This window comes from Capricornis sumatraensis, chromosome 14 (assembly GCF_032405125.1).
Source record: "Capricornis sumatraensis isolate serow.1 chromosome 14, serow.2, whole genome shotgun sequence".
Lineage (NCBI taxonomy): Eukaryota > Metazoa > Chordata > Mammalia > Artiodactyla > Bovidae > Capricornis > Capricornis sumatraensis.
The window spans coordinates 71,175,018-71,198,543 of record NC_091082.1 but is presented as its reverse complement, the minus strand read 5'-3'; the positions used below and the strand labels follow the sequence as shown (position 1 = coordinate 71,198,543).

Here is a 23,526-nt window from a genome sequence, read left to right as displayed (position 1 = left end):
AAGAACAAAAATCTCAGATCTACTCATGCTGTTACTAGCTGTGGGCTGATTTTACTCCAAGGTGTTTCTTCAGTTCAAGGGAGAACCCAACCTTTAAAAAGAACTAAGTACCACGTTGCAGCCAGTTGCCTGGAATAATTTCTGATGCTCAAATAAACCTATATTTACAATTACTAGGGAGCCATGCTACCAGTATAAAAACAAATCAAAGCTCTGATTTTTACTCAGTGTGTTATATACATCTAGACCTAAATAAGTCTGGCCCACAATTTCTTCATTGCGGTAAATACACACGCCCCTCTAACTTACCTTTATTATCAACTTATTAAAGCTAATGTACACCACACTGATTTCCAGAAAACATACAACTAAATAGATATCTTAAGTCTATAATTCAAGGACAGTATTTTTTATTTAAAAACATTAGGGGGGGTGGTTTGCGGGGAGGCACACAGGGAATACCACCTCATTTGGAGAGCCAACAAACTGAGAAGATGGTGCACTCATGCCCCAGAGAAGCGCATTAAAGCGACTGGTCTCACCCACTAACATTCCCCAAAAGGCTCTGTGGTATAAATGGAAATGGACAAGGCACTGACAGACTTGGATTTCAGCACTGGAGAAGTCTGCTAAGCTCCTTAGGCTCTGGTTTCTTTAGGTGAACAATGCCCTCTCTCACACACGAGGCAGATCATATGACAGAGGTGATGTGCTGCTGGGTGGTTGTGGGTTCTATAAACACCAAAGTGTTATTATTTTAACATATTTTTTCAGAAAGCTAATCATTTCATAAATACAGTACTCCCTATGTGGTGCCTGAATAATGCACATATATCCTTTTTTGGGGGGGGATGGGGTGGGGTGGGGGTGGGGAAAACATGTCATGCTTTTAAAAGATTATCAATAAACAGTATACCAGTATCAAATATGCCACTGTTGATAATTTCTAATTTCATCTCATTCTCACTATAATCTTATATCTAAGCTAAGTTTCCTGCAATGAACTTAACTGAAAGCACTATGTACTGAGTTCATTAAGTTATGTCGGGGCAGAGGTGTGGGGAGGGGCTGTGTGCATAATAAGGCTGAAAGAAAATCTTCCTTCTCCACTCAAGAATTGGTCTTACCTCTCAAAACGAGCTCGGCTACAGAGGTGAAAGCAGAATCCAGGGCGTACACGGCCAGCTCGTCCTTTCCGCTGCTCAAGGTTTGTTTTAGATGCCCATACTGTAGCATAATTGGTCATATTGTTGTGAGCAGTGAACAGCTTCACTTTTTGCCTAAATAGGAATGGGCGGTTAATTCTAAAACTCACATGACTATCAATACATGGCTATTATATTTCCACTAAGTGGCAGGCGCTTCCAGATAGTTAGGCCTACCTGCAATGTCTGTCTGTGAGTAGCGCCAAGAATTTGACTCTGCACTCTCTAAGCTGCCAACCTATTATGAGGTGATGTAACACACACGTGCCACTTACCAGCTGGATGATCTTGGCCAAGTTACTAATCTTTCTGTGACTCATTTTCCTCATCTGAAAACGTGTATAATACTAGCACCTACCTCACAGTGTTTTTATATTTTGTGAATCAATGAACATATAGCATTTAAACAGGATATGGCACATATACGTAACTAAGTGATAATTATTTCAAGCCAACTCTATTCCAAAGTTTATAACTGTTAGGCAACCTATGATCTAAAGACTATGTGCTAAACCGGAACATGCAGTACTTCTAATGACCTCACCAAGCGCTGTCAGCAAGGTACTTTTGGAGCCCTGTAGCAAACTCGGAATTTGTCAATGTCACATACAGGCAGCTGTCACTAAATGACTGAGGGTGACCTGACATGGGCACTGGAAAATCTTTTTCAACTTCCAGGACAGGCTTAGGAACTACACAGAGAAGACAAGCAGCACAAGCTGGCTAGACAGAACCAAGCTTCGACGTTCCTGTCCTCTCTGTGTATTACTTTACCTGTAACACAGTGTTTCCTAGGCCATCTCATGCAAATACAAGTCTTCATTCTAAGTGAGTGTCCTACAAGTAGGACACCTGTCACAACCTAAATATTGGGTATCTTTACACACCAAACAGCTCACTACTGTACTGCAGTGGTCAATGGAAACACCCAATGGCATATGAGAAAAATACCAGCAGATAAAAATAATGAGAAGCAGCCAGAAGCTAACATTAAGCTCTGTCACTTTCTACCATAACTGATATGATGATCAACACCAAGAATCACTCAGTACATACAGACACAGCACAGTAATTTTGATGGTAGAAGAATAGAGTTTTAAAAACCAAGTGTTCTGATTCTGCTAACTGACTTCTTACGCCCCAGGCAATGGGCTCCTTGAGAACTTACTTGCAGGAGTCAATGACATAAACAACATCATTTATGGTGATGCTTGTCTCAGCAATATTTGTGGACAAAATAATCTGTGAAGAAATGAAATTTTAAAAATTATACTTAGGAAAATATTTTATCATGTACTCAAAAAAAGAATAATCTGCCTATGTAGTAAGTGACAATAGAATTACAAAAGTTTTTTTAAAAAAAATCACTCAATGACTGGATAACTGGAAAAACCACTAAATTCATGAAGAAAAGACCTGTGTTTTTCTTCCTCAATTTAGATCATTTACAACTTTTTTGGATAGCTCTTTGAAGGTCTGTCTCATTTAATATCTAAGGCACTTGCAACCCTGTTACCTTGGTTACTCCACTTGGTACTGGATCAAATACTTTGCGCTGCTCCTCTCGCGGAATCTGAGAATGCAGAGGTAGAATCTGATACCGGTGGCTTCCTGTAACAATATGGAAAAGTCCAGGTCTTAAAAAGGAGCCTAGTTTAAAACTGCCTACATTATGTACTTTTTAATCAAAAATCAATACATTAAACTTTGTTTTCACATACTGGCTAGAGAACAAGCAAAATCATTCACTTCCCACTCTCAAATAGTTGAAAATTCAAGAAAGACTCATACCAAAATGTGGATTCATTTCCAAATGCTTCTGCATAGTATAAATCAAATTCCAGCCAGGCAGAAAGACCAACACCGCTCCAGGAACATTAAGGGTCTCAATGTACAGAAGTAGAGCTTCAATGAGTTCAAAAGGAGTTTCCTTTTCATTCAGTTGAGCCATGCTTATCCTTGTTTCTGCACCATATTCATCACCACAGATCAGGTTGCAATTTGCCTGCAAAAAATAGGCAAACATATTTTGGACTGTCTCAATCACCACAGCTCACAACTAAATAGATGTGTTCTCAATGTTCAAATGACACCTAAATATCCTTATTATCTCTAGCTGTTTAGTTGTATTTAGCATATAGAAGAAATTTAATTTTTAAAAATGTAAAACCACTGCATACTGGCTTATTGAATTTCTCCACTGACCAACATGTCCCACAGGACATGACTAAAATTCAAGGCACAAATTCTTCATTTGACTGAAGTTACTAATGGCTCTTTCTACCAAGTTTCTCTCTTTTGACTATAACCTTGGTTTCTCAAAAAATATTTTCCTTACCAATTAACGAACTGCTTCTATGATCCTCTCTTTGTATCAATTACTGTGTAATTACTTTATATATATATATATATGCAATGCTTCTCTGTGTAATTTCCAGACTCATCTCACCCTAAATATTAAGTCCTTTAATTCTAAAATGAGTCCTACAGACAGGACATTGGATCACCTTCATCTGAAATACTATGGTCGGTATTTTCCAAAAAGTGTGCCTGAGAAACAAAGATAACCCAAACCTTCAGTAATGAGAAACAAACTTGTTATGATTCCCATCCCCCCCATAAATTTTCTAATTCATCAGAAGATTTGAGAACGCAATTCATAATAGAATTCATTTATATCTTCAAAGTATCTGATTAAAACTACCAATCCTCAAAAAAAAGGAAAAAAAAAATCTGAGGTTATGTTCAGTATATTCTACATTGTTGGCTGCCTTGTAGTCTTCATTCTCCTCACATTTCCAGACTTTTAAAGTATCACTGGTCCAACTCTTAAGCACTATGAAACAAGTGTCAACTTTTCTTTCCCATTTCTTCTTAGGAAATCCCTCATTATCCCCCACTTTCATACTCTCTCCATGTGCTAATGTCATCACCATATAGTCTGTGTAACCAAGGACTACAACTGCTGCTTCTTAAAACTTTATACTGTACACATGGGTCTCCTGCAGATCTTAAAATGTGGATTTTGACTCAGTACATCTGAGATGGGGTACAAGACTGTACCTACCAGTTTTCCAGGTGCTATGGCTCACGGAATAACAGAGCAGCAAAATCATACAAAACAGTTACTAAATATCCTCCTCTTTCTGTTTTTTTAGAACCTTTATGCCAGAGATAAAACTCGTTATGAAAAAAACTTTTCACTGAATGTGGAATCTTTTGGAGTAAAATACATCAGTGAATTCAAATACATCAGCAAATTCAAAGGTAGATATAGTCAATTTTTAAAGGTTTTTTTTGTAATGCTAACTTGTTGCATCTTTTTACTGAAATCATTCTCTGTAATAAAAATTTTGCCCACAATGAAAATTCTTCATTAAATTCACTTACATCATCATCCTCACCACCATCATCATCCTTATCCTTCTTCTTCTTGTCCTTTGGTGGAGGAACAAAGTGGGTCATCTGAATACAATCTTCCAAAAAGTATTCTACCAGGACAATACAGTTGGGTAAGTAACAGCAACTTTCAGAATGAGCAGTCTTTAAAACTCATCCTCTAATTCACAATTCAAAATTACTTTCATGCCCTTCAATCTGATTTTTCACAACTGCCAAGGCATTTTCAGGGGCAATAACCTGTTTTCCCAACCAAACTAAGTGTTCAGGGGCAATAACCTGTTTTCCCAACCAAACTAAGTGTTACCATTTCTTAAACCATGAAGAAAGGGGTGAGGTATCTCTCATACATACATGTTCCCACAAAGCCAGTCAGGGTGTCCACTAACATTCATGGACTGCATACTGTGCTCTATGTTGTATATTCCCATGGTGTGGTACATGTGGACAGAAATCAATAATAAACCATAGTCCATCCTTATAAAATGGGTTCCTTCCAGTTACTACTCTAAAGAAGGACCTCAGTGCAAAGGCTGGAACATCTACTGATCAATTATGCTCCTGAGGTTCTCTGAAGTGTTCCAGAAGTGTTCTGGAAATGTCTCATACTTTAAACACGTCCCCACTACACCAAAGAGCCCCAGAGTACCATTCTCATCACATTATAGCAAAGGTACATATCAATACAACTCCTCATTGTGATATAAACTTGATCATGGTGAGGCAGTGTTTGCCAAGTTACTTGTTTCCCCATTTCCCTATGTTACTCTTTGGAAGCAAGTCATTAAGCAGAGCACCCTGAAGATATAAAGAGTTAAAGAGTTACTTTTTTGAGTATCTACATAATTTTTTCTGTAATTCTTCATATGAGAGCTGTGTCTTTATTATCCACGTATTTATTCAACCACTGCACAAATTAATCAGTTCAGTTTAGTTGCTCAGTCGTGCCTGAATCTTTGCTACCCCATGGATACCTATTTTTATACTTCAGGTTAAATCCAATACTGTTTTTTATTTTTCTGTTCCACCTATTCCATTTTTGGCCACTGAGAGCTTACAGTTGACTCCTATGTCCCTCTGACTCCTTCACTGTTTTTAAGCACTTCCTTACTTTCTGGTACTACAAAATGTTTCAGGCTCATCTTGTGCACTCCCTGCCTCAGAATCGGTTTTCTTTAAGGACATCTGGTTCCTTTAATTGGAGAATGGTATTGGAAACAAGATCTGGGTATCATACTAGAATGTCATTACTTCCAGGCTTGTTCAGCAGACAAAGCAAGGAAATGTATGTATACAAATTCATGGATCCAGACTTGTCTGCATTTATTTACTTCTATTAGAACATGAATTCTTACAGATGTCTACAACTGTAACCCAATACCAGAGTTTATTCAAGTCTCCCCTTATACTCACCTATATAGCCTCTCACTACAGCAGTTAACCTGGTTCTCACCATCTGCCATTCACTTACCTATTTTCTGAATCCCAGTATGCATGCAAAGCCATCTGGGAATTACTAACTGTACCCTCATGAGATATGAGTGCACTGACTTTTATTTCAGAGCTACTCTTACCTTTTAATTTCAAAAGTTAGCATCTTGACACAGCTATTCATCATTCCATATGCACACTGAAAACTTTTTAGCTTATTTTCATGTCTTCAAATTAGATTGTACCAAGTAATTCATTTTTAAAAACAAGCTACTAGATGACTATCATAGAGTATGGTGATGATAAAAATCTTCCAAATAAAGAAGCTCTTAATAATCAGAAATGCATGAACTTAACAAACACTCACCTTAATCTTGTTTCAATATCTGCCTGCTCTGCTCTACAAAAGATTGATTCTCTAGTTAATTTGGCCCTGGCAGCTTAAACTTTTAATAGTATTTTCCATGAATATATATAGGCCATAGTAATTTACATTTGACTGTACAGAATCTTAGAAGTTTAGCTATTAAGGACAGATAATTTACTGGATACATAAACTCCTCAAGTTGTGATCATCACTACTGCTTGACTAAAACCCCAAGAATGTTATGATGTATTTGATACCTTAATTTAGACTTTATTTTAAATATCCTTGAGATTACTCTTATCTCTGGGATTAAGGAAAACTACACACTACTGCACAAAAAATGTTCACCTTCCCACCCTACTCCCACAATATTTACCTTGAACTGGGAAAGTCCTCCCATAAACTTCAATGATTGGGCAATTGAAGAAATATTCACAGAACATGCTAGTATCAATAGTAGCAGACATGAGAACAATGCGAACTTCAGGATAAGCCTGAACGACATCACGCAGCACTACCAAAAGGAAGTCAGTCTATTATAACATAAACACAAAAGAAAAACAAATGAATTAAGAAGTCCTTGCTCATGAGACACACCTAAAAAGACTTCTGAGTTATATAAGCACAAGATATCAGTGAAATTTGGTTTTTAAGGTGGCTTATGAGGGATTACAGTGGAATGCAGTAACAGTACTTTTTAACAACAGTTGTAGCCTATTCATTGTGGGGATTCGAAATGAGTGCTATCAGGGTAGGGGAAGGGAGAAGAAAAAAATTTAATGAGAGGAAATTTTCAATGAAATTTACATTTTCAGTTGCACAAACTTTAACTAAAGAAAGGGGGAAAGTCACAATGAGCCTTTCAGTTTTTCAGCCTAATCAGTTTTCCAATTACCTACCTAATCTTAAATATGTTGAAAAGGTTGTACTTAGTCCATTTAAACAAACAATGATCAAGGCACTTATTTAATAATGTAGAGTTTCCATCAACCTACCAAACAACATTAAAGGTGGATCTCTGACAAACTTTTCTCTGGCAATATGGTCTTCAAGTCCATCATTCTGCCTCCCCAAGCTAAAGAGAGCCACCATTCTGAATCTTTATTTCTTTTCATATACCTTTCCTCTTATCTATATTTGTATCTAAATACATATACACAGACATATATATGTATGAATACATCGAATTTTTAAATTTACCTATTTTTATCTTTATGAGAGGGTACAATATTCTATGTCATCTTTTAGGATTTCCTTTTTCACACACCATAGCACTGCTAAGATTCACCCACGTGTGTTACCAGTCTGACAAAACTACTTAAATATCACAATGTGTGTATATACCCGTTAATTCACCTGAAGATTTCTGGGGATGCCCTCTGCAGGCATCTATGTTGTTTTCAGGATCTTAATCGTCCAAACATTTTGCCCTCTGAACACTCCTGTGTGCACCTCCTGTGGTACATATCCAAGCTTCCATGAGTAAGTGTAGGTGTGAAACTGTACTGAGATGGTGCAAAATGTTGAACTTTGGGAGATAATGCTCAAATAAGAGAGGCTGATGACATTTATATTCTTCAATACTTGGTATCATCACTTATATTTTATTAATCAAGTGGATATAAAAGAGAAGTATCTTATGGTCTTAGTCTGTACTTTCCTATTCACTAACGAGACCAACACCCCACATCATGTCTGCTAGCCAAATATAACTCCTCTTTCAAATTTCTCTACTGAGCCATCTGTACTTTTCTTACTAATGTGCAGGAGGTGTTTCTATATTACTAATCCTTTGTTGGCTATATTGCAATCTTCAAGATTGTGGTTTTCCGTAAAGTATCTTTTGAATGAATAACTGATCTTAATTTAGATGGAACACATCAGTCTTGTATCATGGCTAATGCATCTCATGTTTAAAGAAATTCTTCTAGAAGGACTGGACTGTTGTTGCCCCATAAAGTTGTGGCTACTGAGGAGATGAAATATGCCTGATCTAAACTAACATGTGCTCTAAGAGCAGAATACACAGATTTTTGAGGACCTAACATGAAAAAGAAAATGCAAAAAACCTTGATATATATTTTATATTGACCACATAATGAAAATTTTAGATATACTAAGTTAACTTTGTATTTCTCTTCACCTTTTAAAATATGAGGCTAGAAAATTAAAAATGACGTGTGGGCCACATTATATTTTTACTGGGTACTGCTGTTAGTTGTCTACTTACATATTCTAGTTTAGAGTTTTAAAATTGCTTTGGCACTTAGATCCTTATCTACCTGCAGCTGATGTTTATATTTGGTTATGAGGTAAGGATCGAAAACTATTCAAGTATCTCCTTACAGATGAGCATTTGTTTCCAGCTCCATTTCTTGAATCGTCCACTCCCTTTCCCAGTGATCTAACGTGACACCTATCACTCATTCTACTACACCAAAGCTGCACGCCACACGATCTGTTTCTACACTGTTACTCCGTCAGTCAAACTGTCCCCCCTCGTGCCACACTATCTCAATTACTAGAGCTTCAAATTAAGTCCCAACATCTGTAAAGCAAGAGCTTTCATTCTGCCTGTCTATAGGAGTCCTGGTTATTTCTGGCCATAAATCTTCCCTGTTTACAATTAAAAAAAAAAAAAACAACTTCCATTAAAAAAACAACCTACTGGAAATATGATTAGACATTCAAATGTGGATCAACTTCAGATGAACTGACATAAGTCCTTCTAGCCATGAACACAACCTGCTCTTTTCTCGTATTTTGTTATGAAGTTCTATTTTTCCTATAGAGGTTCTGGGTCTTTTTGCTGGAGTCAGTCTTAGGTGTTTGACATTCTGATTAGTGCAGTGTTATCTTTTTAGTTGTTTTCTAGCTGTTGGTAACATATACAATGCAACTGACTTTTGTATATTAACTTTTTATCCAGCCATATTGCTAAATATTTCTAATTGGTCTTATAAGTTCTTTGGGGTTTTCCCTCTTAAAGTGACAAATTTAGATTAGGTTCATCTGAAAGAGAACAAAGTTTCTGCCAAGCTGTTTTTCCATTTTTACTGAATGAACAATATATTAATATAGACCTGACAAAGAAAAGCTAACCAATACCACTTATTTTGGGGGAAGTTAGTAACAATAATCCATGTTTCTAGTATGATCTGGAATAATTTAAACTCGAAGACATTTGTGTGTTACCTATTAGTAAAGATACAGCAGTTTGGCAATAGTTTGAATGAGTTACTATCCATCCACTAACATCTTTGTTTGGATACGTAAAACAGTGTCATAGAAAACAGACTGCTTTATGGGATCAATCTTTGAATTATACAACTGTATAAAAAGTTAATTCTATATAAGTTTTGCTAAGAACCAAGAGGATCAGGTGTGAAAAATCTAGTTTTTTTCTTAATTCTGGTATTACCATTAACATCAAAAAAGACTAAAACTACAAATATTCAAAAAACACTGTTAACTGTATTAAATTTTAAAACTCCCTAGTGGTGCAACAATTAATTAGGACTCAACTATGGGGATGGGTTCAATGCTGGTCAGAAAACTAAGATGCCGCCAGTCACATGGCCAAAAGAAAAAAAAAGTAAAATTTATTACAAATTTTCAACTCAAAGAAAAACTGATCATTAAAATTCCATCAGATATTCAGTGATAAATCATTCAGTTGCTGAATTATGGTATAGCTTAATAATCACTGAAATTATACTTTACAATAAGAGGTCTTTACTTTTAGAACTCTGCTTTAACAACAAAAAAAGGGTTTAATGACTTTGCTTAAAACAGAATGGCCAATATCCTAGTGACTAAAGTACCTAATTTTGTCACAAGTTGTAAGCTCTCTTTATTCAGAGTATTAGTACCAGTGCCTTACTATAATTCTCAAGTTACTTACATTTATGTCTCTCTCATGTATTTCATCTACAATTACATGACTGATTCCTCGAATGCCGGCTTCTAATTTTCTTAGGAGCACACCTTGAAAAGAAAATCAGAGTAAACACTGGAGATGAGCTTCTATGGTAAAGTAGGGAGGTACAGAAAAGTGCAAAGAAACAAATTTCCAGACAATCATCCATGCTTCAACTACTACAACCCCAGCATTTTAGTTTCATCACTGGTATAAATTATTTAAAAAGTGATTTGTACTCTGAAACATACCTGTCTAATGAAGAGTATGAAAAAGACGTTACTCTCGTAACCTAAGTTGATTTCATTTGCTCTGTGCTACAACAACTAGAAATGTATCATACTCTCTAAGAAGAAAACTGCCATAAGTTCTGTTTAAACAAGAATTCCGAGACTGGGCTCTTGATTCTTCATTTCCAGTCATTCTGTGCTGTTATCAAGTTTTCTTCACAAACAACACAATGTACACCCCAAGTGAAAGGCAAAAATAAAACATGTCACTGACCTACAGTGCAAAACATTATACTCGCATGAGGGCGAGGAAGTATGGACTCAAATCGAACGCTATAGCCACAGCTTTTTCCAGGCTCTTCTCCTCTCTCATATGCAACTCGTTCTGCCACAGAAACCGCACTGATTCTCCTGGGCTGAGACAAACAAACAAAAAAAGTGATTTAAATGCTACAAAATTAGTTACACTTAGTAGGGTTATTAAATTACTGTAGTAAACCTGACCCACTGCCAGCTCAGTAATCAACAGAAATAATAATAGTGATATATTTAGAAAGTTCCAAAATTAAAAAAAAAAAAAAAATTCTATGGCAGATGCCGGGAGCCAGCGTGAGGAATCCCGCCCATGGCAATGGTCATGAGGAAGGAAGCCAGACAAAACGCAAAGGCGTGATCTAGCTTCAGGGGTTCCCCCTGAGTTTTCCTGAACATCTACCCCCAAAAACCAGAGTCTGCCGGCCTTATGGCATATAAAAAGAATGTCTCAGTCTGAACCCCCTTTGGATGGCTCTCTAACTTGCCTAACAGGTTCCCCCGGACTTTTTACAACTTGTGATCTGTTTACAGCCCCCCAACCGCGAGAGGCACGAAGCTTAGAGCATCTTAGAGATACAGAGCCTTTTCTAAAAAGCTAAAAATTATATTGGTCACGGGTTTTCACTGTTGACTCAATGACTGCTGCCAGGCCTCCATATTCTTTACCTTTTAGGCACCTGAAGGATATTAATCAATGTAATTGGGATACAGAAATAAAAATATAGTAGTTTTGATGTTAGCAACACTAGACTTTTGAGTTAATTACTTTTCTTTGTTATATATCACTGCACTCCTCTTGTATCCTTGCTATGTAAAAATGTAACTTTATTTAGTGCTTTCTGAGAGTGGCACCGGACTTTGGGAAGAACAACACAAATAAGTCTTCTGGTTGACAAATCCTTATCAGAAAAAGGCCGTAAAATGTTAACTGGCCCTCTGGCCAGAAGATGATGTAAATCACCTAAGACTTACACAAGGTAAGACTTACAACTAGGTATGTTGTATACTAGAAAGAAAGCCTGGTTTTGCTAAGAGTCAGGGCTGCTGATGCTGCATAATTTTATATTATCCATTGATGTCTATGTACAAAAAAAAGTATAAAAGGCCTTTCTGGACAATAAGGGATGGGCCCGTCACTGGACTGGTTTCCCCCGTGTCTTTACTCTATTTTCTGGCTGAATTCCCATCTGGGGCGTGGAGGCTCACCATGTCTACTTACTTGCCTCGGCTTCTAAGATCCACGAGAGAGGGAGCCCAAGGTGGGGCACCCCCCGCTATTCAAGAGGACGCCAGCGGCCTAAGGTAGATGGTGCAAGTTCCTTGTCTGGAACTTTATTGGCTTTCCACGTAAACCAAGTTATTCAGCCTCTTTCCTCCAATAAATTTTCCTACTACACTATTTCTTCCTAATCTCTCTTTATATTTCTAATTAAATAAATAAGTTTTTCCTCGCCCACTCCATCTCCCCTTCGAATTCCCTGGATCCACCGGGGCAGGACCCCGGCAGGCAGACATGTTTAAAATGCTGTTTTTCACTCTGTATACAAATTGATTCCAAGGTTTTTACAGAAAATTTCTTCACCACTGGCCCTAACTCTTAATGGTATCAAGTGATCTTTCAATAGGGAAACCGATCACACGTGGTAGAGAACTTGTTGTAAGTGAAGGCACACCTTTAAAGAACTATTTAACTGAGATGTACGAGTTATTAAGAATGCGAACAATTTCATCCTTTGCTGTATCTACCATTCACCCATTTATTAATTCATAAGGTAAGTAGTCATAGCACATTAATATCAGGTGCCACAGAAGGTGCTAGACAAACAGAAAAAGATTAAAAAACAAACAAACAAAACCCCCCCAAACCACAATGAAGAAATCATAGCTAGTTTGGGGAGTGAGAAGGACAATCAAGGAATAGTTTGAGAAGAAAAAAGCTAAGGGTTCTATCCTAGAAAAATGGACACCTATCCATCCTATCTCTTCAAGTTTAGGATATCATCAATTTTAAATGCATTCCTTTGGTCAACATTTTTAGATCCTCCCCAAACCCAACTCTCCTATAAAATATACAGGGCAATTTTAAGACATATATTCATTTCAGACACATTAAAAGCATGGTTTACACATGTCCACATAAATGTATACGCACAATTTCTTTTTGGGGGGGTGCTATTTCAAGGTTCAAGACGCTTCCCTGAATATTAATTATACTTTCCAGGTTAAGAATCCCTAAGTCAACCCTCGTCCGCCTAGGAGGTGGTATCCGTCTACCTGCAATGCTCTCCTTCCAAATGCCAGAAGTACAGGGTTACAGCTGACAGGAACCACTTTACCTAAGAAGACTTGGAAGGGTAATTAGCTCTTCCCTAACTGTGCGACAGACTTGCCAGCATTGCTTATAGCTGGTAAGGTAACCGAAAGTGGCAGTCAAAACGGGGAATACTGAAGGCAGACTGGTTGTGAATATTAGTTTCAACCACTTCCTGTGTTAATCTTGGGCGATTTTTAAATCTCTTTGTGCCTCAAGTTACTGAAAGAAAATTACTAAATGATACAGTACTTACATCTTAAGAGTCATAAACTTAAAAAAAAGTCATGAACTTTAAATGAGCTCAAAAATATCAATTGTTTACAATAGAACCCAGCATATAATAAGCATTCTGCTAAAGTCAATCATTTATCTGTTTTTCTATATTGTCTACTCTTGTTCTGATTGGTTTTTATTGAACCTTAAGGTGATAAGATAAAGAGAACCAAACTTTGAATGCAAACTTAAGGACAAAGTACTCTCAGTTTTATCTTATTTTAGGCCCAAAGAAACGGGAATAACAGACCACCTGACCTGCCTCTTGAGAAATCTGCATGCAGGTCAGGAAGCAACAGTTAGAACTAGACATGGAACAATAGACTGGTTCCAAATAGGAAAAGGAGTACGTCAAGGCTGTATGTTGTCACCCTTTAACTTATATGCAGAGTACATCATGAGAAACGCTGGGCTGGATGAAACACAAGCTGGAATCAAGATTTCTGGGAGAAATATCAATAACCTCAGATATGCAGATGACACCACCCTTACAGCAGAAGGCAAATAAGAACTAAAAAGCCTCTTGATGAAAGTGCAAGAGGTGAATGAAAAAGTTGGCTTAAAACTCAACATTCAGAAAACTAAGATCATGGCATCTGGTCCCATCACTTCATGGCAAACAGACGCAGAAACAATGGAAACAGTGACAGACTTCAGTTTTTTGGCCTCCAAAGTCACTGAAGATGGTGACTGCAGCCATAAAATTAAAAGACACTTGCTTATTGGAAAAAAAAGTTATGACCAACCTAAACAGCATATTAAAAAGCAGAGACAATACTTTGCCAGCAAAGGTCTGTCTAGTCAAAGCTATGGTTTTTCCAGTGGTCATGTATGGATGTGAGAGTTGGGACTATAAAGAAAGCTGAGCACCGAAGAATTGGTGCTTTTGAACTGTGTTGGAGAAGACCCTTGAGAGTCCCTTGGACTGCAAGGAGATCCAACCAGTCCATCCTAAAGGAGACCAGTCCTGAATATTCATTGGAAGGACTGCTGCTGAAGCTGAAACTCTTAAAACTTTGGCCACCTGATGAGAAAAACTGACTCATCTGAGAAGACCCTGATGCTGGGAAAGATTGAAGGTGGGAGGAGAAGGGGGTGGCAGAGGATGAGCTGGTTGGATGGCATCACCAACTCAATGGACATGAGTTTGAGTAAACTCCAGGAGTTGGTGATGGACAGGGAGGCCTGGCATGCTGCAGTCCATGGTGTTGCAGAGTCAGACACGACTGAACTGAACTGAAATGAGGTTTGAAGACTCCCTTCAAGCCCAGACATTAAGAATCTACCATATCATTCAGTTTACCTTATCAGTGAAAGATACCGGAGATTAACACAAAACTTAAACTCTTTTCATGCCTTTTTTCTGTTTTTAACTTGAAGGGGCCTAATGCTCTACCACTTTCAGAATTTTCTGTCACTACAAAGGGAAGCTGATCAAAGAATTAGGAATGCTCTGGCTTCTAGATGTTTCCACCTCTTCAACACTATTCACAACAGGCACACGCCTCATCAACTGGCTTGTCACTTACCTGAGTTACTACAATGTTGCACTCAGCTGCGCGGTCATTCTGGATGCAGTCATCTAGAATAAATTGGGGAACCTGTGTGGTTTTACCACATCCGGTAGCACCTCGAATAATGACAACTGGGTTCTGACTAATTGCTTCCAGGATTTCACTTTCAAATTTCTTCACAGGCAGTAACTCTCTCTCCTGTAAGACCTGTATTAGAAAAGTTACACTTCACATGTCCACCCATGTACATTATCAGAAGCTACTATTTTAATTCTGAAAAAGAAACTGCCATCTCTAGGAAAAGTTACTCCTTCCCGCTGGCTTAATACTCAGAAAATACTTTTTGAGAAAAGACTATATACATATATATATACACACACACACCCACCTCTAATTGAACAGCCTCTTTCCATTAAATTTCTGGGAAAAAAAAAAAAAAAAAAACCTATCTTTTGGCCTTATCCACATCCTTATTTTCCTCATTTTTATCCTGGACATTACATATACATTACCTTTCTTCTAACATTTTAAGTCGCTTTATTCAGAAAACACCAAAACACACACACACACAGAAAGTTATTATACTCCATCTCTTCATTTACATTAAGAATCACAGGCCCTTAACTCACTACTCCTATCCTCAGAGGTAACTAGGAATCAGTTAGATTAGTATTTTTTGATTAGCCTTCCTAGAAAGGGCAAAAATATACTATTCACTGTTTTGAAACTCTTAAGTCCCATTTGTTTAAATACTTCAGACTTACTGCTTGTAAATCACGATCCTGTTCCAGCTGATACATTAATTCATTCTTGAGGTCCATGCTAATTTGTTCGGGAGTAGCCTGTAAAATGGGAAAGCAACAGTCACACAAAAGCAGAATTGCTGAATTCATTTCTTTAAAACTAGACATCCGAATGAAATATGTTCAAAAGTAAAACACAGAAGTCTGATCTCAACAACAGTGTTGCACTCACATAAGCCAGAGGCCCCTCATCAATGTTGCTGCTAGTCCAAGGATTCCAGTTGGATTGTGGCGGTGACCAAGGAACCACACCCACTGGGTTTTGCCGCTGAGATGGCTCAAACTGAGCCAGTTTGCCAAGGTTGAGTGCAACAGGCACAGAGGGATCTTCAGGCTATTAAAAAAACAAACAAAACCAAAAATATCAGTTCTTGTCTGACTAAAGAAGGTCAATACAAAGGTGAAGAAATGAGTAGCTGTATGCTTACTAGGGGCACGATCTCAAGATTTAACTCTTGAACAATGTTCTGCAGCTGATGCTCCAGATCTTGAGAAAGATTCACTTTGTAAGGCTCCACCTACAGAAAAGGGAGAGTCATCAGAACCGTGTGACATACGCATGGACACCACTCGGGTTTACTATGGAAGGGTTAGGAGGATGGAGTCGATACTAGGCCTACAACAGACCTAAAGCCACCAAGAAGTCAGTTTCTTGGTGAAAGAATTACTTTAATGAGGAGTAAAGCCATTTCCATTTCTTGAGGCAAGAGTCCTAGAATGATCAAACATCTTTAGCCAAATATTAAACAGAAGCTAAACTGAATCTCACGGGCTTCCCTGGTGGCTCAGTGGTAAAGAATCTGCCTGCCAATGCAGGAGACCAGGGTTTGCTCTCTGGGTCATGAAGATCCCCTAGAGAAGGAAATGGCAATCCACTCTAGTATTCTTTCCTGGGAAATCCCATGGACAGACGAGCCTGACGGGCTACAGTCTATGGGGTCACAAAGAGTCGGACAGATTGAGTGACTAAACAACAGCAAAACTGAATCTCATATTATCTCTCTGGGCTACTAAGTCTAAAGACTCACTGTCTCTCCTTCTTTCTTCTTTGTAAGTCCAGAGTAAGGTTCAATCACTCCAAGGTGGTAGAGTTGTCTGACAAGTGACAGCGCACAGGACTGTGCTGCCAATTTTTTATTTGATCCATGTTCGCGTGCAAAAATCCCTATAATTTAAGTTCGAAATTACCAAAGAGAAAAAAATAAATTGTCTTAAGTACAGAAACATCTCATCATAAGCAACTAGGAGGTTAGGGTACAAAAGCTGACCTAAAATGCCCAGTATGAATTCTAACCTCTTTTCATTCTAACTGCTAACTCAAACCAATACCATTAACAGCTGACCATCGGTTATAGGCACACACTAAGACACATACCACATACAAATCTTTACATTAAAAGCAAACTATTTTAACGAAGCTGTCATTATTAACATCATATAGCATTAAAACGGGAAGAATTTAACTTCTGAAAAATAAAGGATTAAAAACCAAATCAAAGGAATGAAAATGGGTCCAAAGTGCCTAGGCCAGGAGTCAAGCAATTTTCTTCTATTAAGGGTCAAAAAACATCTCAGGCTTTAAGGCCATATAGTCTCTGACACAGTTACTCAATTCTGTCTCTCAAGAGTGAAGCCATTTACTAAGAACACTTCAACTAGAGTTTGACTATGGGCCCAGGAACCAGAAATGTTATCATGTTTATAAAGAGCTTATAAATATAAGACAGAAATAATAATGTGTCATATATTTGACCCACCAAGCTTAAAATATTTATCTGGAATTCTACAGAAGTTTGCTATTCCCTGATGTAAACAAATGACTGTAGCTATGTTCCAAAAAGCTTAAAACTCCTATCCACTCAAAGTAATCGTAAAAGTCTAGGATTAAAAAAATTCAACATCATCTCCTAGTGCTTCTTCCAAAGACTTGATTTTATTCTAAGTCTTTGATACACTACACTTAAGTCATAAGAATTAGACACTACACATAAGTGCATAATTCTCAAGCTGGGAAGAATCTTTACCTACTTCCCGCAAATGTGGTGACGTAAACTGAGTCCCAGCAACACAGGTATGACTTAGTTGAAATCACTAAACTTGTTAGAGACAAAATCAGGTACACAGAGCTATTCTATACTTTCAAGCATGACACACTGCCTGCTTTTAAACTTACTAAGAATAAAGAATACATGTTCATGCTTGTCTTTTTACTTCCTTTATGAATAACCCCAGTCAGTTCCTTAAATGCCTCCTCAAGGGTAACTTTCTCACCTTTCTGTCTTGACTCCATGACTCTTAAATGCTCACATTCACCTTTAGACCTCCAATCCTATCATCTGATTAAATCCTTTCTAAATGTCACTAAGTTTTACCTGAAGGAGCTGTATCTTTTCTGTATCAATGGAAAGATTAATTCTTTGACACTGGCACATTCCTCAGCAGCCTACCACCTCTTACCCTTTGAAATACAATACTAGCACAATCTTTCACATGTAAAATTGGGAAACTGGGCCTGCTAATCACTAATATTCTAAAACACCCTAAATGGTACCTTATAGCATGGACTCTGTCAAATTAATAATATATGTGGCTCAAGACTTTATAATGAATACTACTAAACTGTACAAGACTCAGAATATCAGGAAAGCAATAACACTTACTTCTGCCTATCTGCTTGATATAAATGGTCATTTCTGCAATAAAGCTCCTGTAACAACATATACAAACAAGGTTAGAAACTTCACCATTACAATTATTAAATCCAGGATTCTTAAATCAGGCTTTCCAACTGCTTAGGCAAATCAAAGCAAAAAACCACTGTAAACATTTCTGTTCACTCCTAGAACAAATGAAGTATATAAACGTCAAATAATGTACAACACGGCATGAGACAGCTGTAATCAAACTTGATGAGCCAACTGTTCATGGAAAGAAAATGTTAGGAGTTGTGATTCCATATTTACTTACTTTAAACTGTATTTCAAGGCTGCAGTCTGAATAGCTAGAAAACATTCAGTGAAAAGGAATTTTCCACTTAGCCTGAGGCCAAGAAATAAAGTAAGTCCAATATTCTCCTTAAACTACAGTTGTGGTTGTTTTAAGATTCTTTGCATGGGCCACCCACTAATGATTTCAATCTGTTACCATCAGCTAAAAATAGGCTCGTATGCACACATACACATGGGTATACGAACGCTGAGCCCGTGTCAGTGGCTCGAGACAGAGATCTGGTATCTGCCTGCAGTTGGAAGTAGCCCTTATTAACAAAAAAAATTAGCTTATTTAAGTCAAGTCTCGGAGAACAAAATATTTTTGAAAACTACAGCTAAAATAGCTAGCAGATACTAGGGAATAAATTTGGGCTTTAAAAAGGGGAAAATTGCCCTTTGGAAACTATGCTTTCTGATCTTTCCATTGCATATTCTAACCTTGGCTTTGTGCTGTGAATAAAAGGTCAGGTGAGACTTACAAAAAAAAAAAGTTAAGATTCCTTCCTATACCTCGTGAACTGACCTTCAGGCACAGCGGCTTCAGGGGTCAAAGGCCACTGGCTTTCAGGGAAACAACATCCACCCTTTCATTAATGACACCGATGCCAGTATGTTTCTCAGCCAGGCTTAAAGTCAGCACTCAATCTCATTCTCCTCCACCTAGGGGGGAACAGCAACACCAGAAATCAGTTTACAATAGTTTCCCATGTGATTGCTTAGTTCAGCCTAAGCAGCAGCACATGTGTGTATGAACACAGACCTCTAGTGTTGCTGTCTGTTATGCCTTTAAAGGACATACAAAGAGCAATGCTGTCCAAGCTCCCCCAACTGCCTCTGCCTTCCTTGTCATAGCCTGAATTCTTTAACTCTTTGTATCAGAATCAATTAAGATATTAAAAAAAATTTACAATAAGTTTCAGGCATACTTAAATTATCTAACTGCCCTTAAAGTTATTAAGAGCTACTAAGCCCAATCAGTGTAGCAAAACAAAATTTTTTAAAAAAAATCATCAATAAATGAATCTTTTATAATCTGATGGTTTAATAAAGTCAATGTCAAAATTAAGTATTTGAGAATTCAGGATTGAATAAAACACTGGGAAGCAGGGGAAACCATGCTCTGAACATCATTTTGATCAATATCAAAGTTTTATTTCAGTAATAATTATTTTAGGGTTGCTGGATGCAACACTTTGATTTTTAAGGAAAACAGTTTTGATGCATTTTGACTTAGTTCATTTAAGGACAGCAAATTAAATCATCCAGATTTTCATTAAAACATCCCCTCCCTTTCAATAAAATATTAGTGCCCCCAGAAGAATCTTATCCATATGAGCCTTCCTGGGAGTAATAATTACTACACCCTGGAATGCTCTCAGGAAGAACAGCAAGCAGGCTGAGAAACATACTGTCACTGTGAGAACCTCCTCCTCCCTGTATGTTCAGTTTTATGAAATTTAACAGAACAAAAGTATGCTAATTTAACTCACATACAAAGATGGAGGCTCTCCTTCAGCTTCACAACAGGCCCTTAAAACTTCACTAATAGGACTCGAACACAGGCAACTTTCAAAGCCGATGGGAAATTTGGTTCTAGGTGTAACACCATCTTTTCTCTGAAGACTCTAAACTTTAAGTGTCTAACTTGACACGTTAAAGAAAAACACATTATAACTGCTTCTAACACCACAGAGAACAACAAACTCACTACCTCTGGCTGACTTTTAAGTCAAACACGGACAAACCACTACTTGAGGCTACTACTGAGGCTTTTGCCTCTCAGATTCATACGAGAACCAGAAGTCTAGCAACACAAATAGCAGATTTTTTGCAGATTTTATTCTTACACAGAAAATTTTTGTGATTTTATTCTTAAAATCACACTTCTAAGTGGAAGCCATCACAAACTGCACATTACACATCAGTGACAATTCTCGGTCAAAGTAACATATCTTTTCACCATTTCTACTCATCCACAAACTGAACCAGATGCCACATACAAGAACAGAACAATAACTCTACAAACCCCTAACTTACTATAGAAGGAAAAGAGTGAAACAAGCAAACCTGTTGTGATCAGGACCCACTTGGGTGTACTTATATTCTCCTTGAATCTTTTCTTTTTGGAAATATTGGTTCAGACGAGCCTTAGCATTTTCCAAGGTCCAGTTTCCATGAAGTCCAGCATTTAAATCCACTTCTTCAGATTCAAGGGTCTGTTGAATCAATGATAATTAAATTTGGCTTCATGATGCTATATATATTTAAGATACACAATTCTATAACAACAATTTCTTTGTACCATGCTTTAAAAGTGCAAAAGTTGTCTTTTTTAACAGCTTTTAATCCTAGTCAAAACTCAGCCAGAACTAGTTTTTATTCCATGTGACGGTCCTATCGTATAAACACGCTATTGGTTAATGTATTACACATTTAAACTGTTCCGAAGAAGCCTTTGACCACGTTTTTTAGGCTGGTTTAAAAACTTTAAACAAATAAAGCGAAAAGATTTTCACTGGTGGTCCAGTGGTTAAGACTCTGCACTACAAGGGGCATGGGTTTGATCCTTGGTTAGGGAATTAAGATCCTGCATGCCGCATACAGCCAATAAAATCTAAGTATCTATCTATTTGGCCAAAAAAATAAGGTATCTATCAAGTCAGAAAAGTAAGCTGTCTTATCAAAGCACTTTTACTGCAAGTGATCAAGAAATGAGGTTTACTAAGGTAACTAAGTTTCCTACAAAGCAGATGAAGAGACATTTTATTAATACCAGGGAAAAAGTTATTTCACAGGCAATTCTAGTGACCAGAATTAACAGGTAGCTTAGATTTATGGTGTTTTGCATGAATTATCAGTCTCAAATAATTAAAACAATCACTAAATTATAAAGTTGCAAATATTTTAAACTGTTCCATGAACCAAGTCCTAAATCACACTCTAGGAGATGTAATACAGGGTTATATAGCCTTACCGCTTGGACTTCCTGTTCTTCTTTTCTTGAGTAATAATCCTTCAAGTTGGCACCTCGATCCCAGGTGGGCACATAGCCAGAGCCCCCACCTCCAGAATTATTTTCTATTATGGAAAGAAAATGATGTTCTTTTAGCAAATCAAATGGTACAAACACTCTTAATATTTTTTTAAAGCTACTCCTCATTTAGATTTCAGAGCTCTATTATTAGAAATTCAAGATTTCAGTTATTTGGAAATGGACCTGAAATCTCTCACTTAACAAAGTGTTACCTCACTGAATACAGGTCTAAATTGCTAACTGTAAAGATGGTATGCAGCAGGGTGCTGCTAGTAATGATCATAAGTGACTGATAACCTGTGATACATTATCATGTACCTCTGTTTTCAGTTGTTACATATGTAATAACTGATTAAATGGTAACTGTTTCTTCACTAGATATGACCCTGAAAGAAAGCTACACGCTAGTGCTAGAGATGGAAATAAGTTAAAAAAGTGTTAAAAAGTGATGAATTTTAATGAGAAAGCAGAGTAAAAATTGTACTTAATATTGCCTAAAACTGTTTATTAATACTTTTTAAGAGTTTACTCAAGTAATCTTATAAGTAAACATTGTTATCCTTGTCTTATAAACACTGGATCTGAGACATAGGTAATTTGACAAATATTCCAGGTAATTGACCCCACAGGGGACACACTAATGAAAGTTTTGATATATACAGAATTCAGCAGTGACTGGGACCTATACAGCAAACAAACAAGCCTACAATATTTGGTAGAAGTCAAGTTAAAAACACAAAAGGGCAGTATAAACCCCTTTAACCAAATATTCTAGCCTGTGCAAAATCTATCCAGAGATCAAAATCTATTGACAGAAAGTAATTGAGCTGTACCACTTTTTAAGAGATTAAATAATCTGGTAGTATCTGCAAACTTATGAAAATCTTGGGTTCTCTTCACATTAAGACTTCAGAACAGTTATTTCTATCTGTCCAAGTGAGAAAAAGATGACGACTGTGCAAGACAGTGTTTATCTTATTCTCAGTCATGTGCACACATTCAAGTCCTTACCTGCCTGGAGAGTCAGATGTGGAGGAAGAGGTCCTCCCAGGTTTCCTGGTAAACCTCCATCATCTGTTGTGGTATCAGATGAATCAGTAGCTGAGGGTGGAGGGGGTGCTACCTATAAGAGGAAAAGTCAAGGCAAGGTCAGTAACTTTGCCTTCAGAGACCATTAAATTCTCTAAAACTCACAGGAGGCCCATGTGTCACCCCCTCTTTTCCTCATAATATTAATATGGTTGCTTTCAGAATTAAAAAACTATTATGTTCTCATTTCAGGCAGAAAAGGTAAGGGTAATAAAAATATCTGTTAATTTTCTCTCTGGAGATTACATAATTATGTAGATGAAAATAATTTTCACACAAAAACTGGGATCACTTTATGCTGTATGCATTATTTACCTTTCTGCATAACTCAATAAAGCTATGAGCCATGCTGTGCAAGGCCACCCAAGATGGACAGGTCATAGTGAAGAGTTCTGACAAAATGTGATCCACCGGAGGAGGAAATGGCAACCCACTCCAGTATTCTTGTCTGGAGAATCCCACGAACAGTATGAAAAGGCAAAAAGATATGACCCTGAAGGAGGAGTCCCCCAGGATGGAAGGTGTTCAATATACTACTGGGGAAGAGTGGAGTGCAATTACTAACAGCTCCAGTAAGAATGAACCAGCTGGGCCAAAGCAGGAATGACGCTTTGATCACAGGATGTCTAGCAATATCCCTGGA

At 37.4% G+C, this 23,526-nt stretch overlaps 1 protein-coding gene across 1 annotated transcript in view; it reads right to left on the bottom strand.

The window, feature by feature from the left end:
- DHX9 (DExH-box helicase 9) overlaps positions 1–23,526 on the bottom strand; it is a 44,903-nt gene that overhangs the window by 10,324 nt on the left and 11,053 nt on the right. The window contains exons 4-20 of the mRNA XM_068985981.1: positions 22,806–22,917; positions 21,735–21,838; positions 20,828–20,976; positions 18,431–18,477; positions 16,799–16,935; positions 16,199–16,288; positions 15,943–16,104; positions 15,732–15,809; positions 14,983–15,174; positions 10,826–10,967; positions 10,307–10,389; positions 6,779–6,935; positions 4,596–4,696; positions 2,997–3,210; positions 2,722–2,816; positions 2,374–2,447; positions 1,128–1,280 (exon numbers count right to left, since the gene is read on the bottom strand). Of these exons, the coding sequence (XP_068842082.1) occupies positions 1,128–1,280; positions 2,374–2,447; positions 2,722–2,816; positions 2,997–3,210; positions 4,596–4,696; positions 6,779–6,935; positions 10,307–10,389; positions 10,826–10,967; positions 14,983–15,174; positions 15,732–15,809; positions 15,943–16,104; positions 16,199–16,288; positions 16,799–16,935; positions 18,431–18,477; positions 20,828–20,976; positions 21,735–21,838; positions 22,806–22,917 (2,090 nt within the window). The remainder of the gene's footprint in view (positions 1–1,127; positions 1,281–2,373; positions 2,448–2,721; positions 2,817–2,996; positions 3,211–4,595; positions 4,697–6,778; positions 6,936–10,306; positions 10,390–10,825; positions 10,968–14,982; positions 15,175–15,731; positions 15,810–15,942; positions 16,105–16,198; positions 16,289–16,798; positions 16,936–18,430; positions 18,478–20,827; positions 20,977–21,734; positions 21,839–22,805; positions 22,918–23,526) is intronic.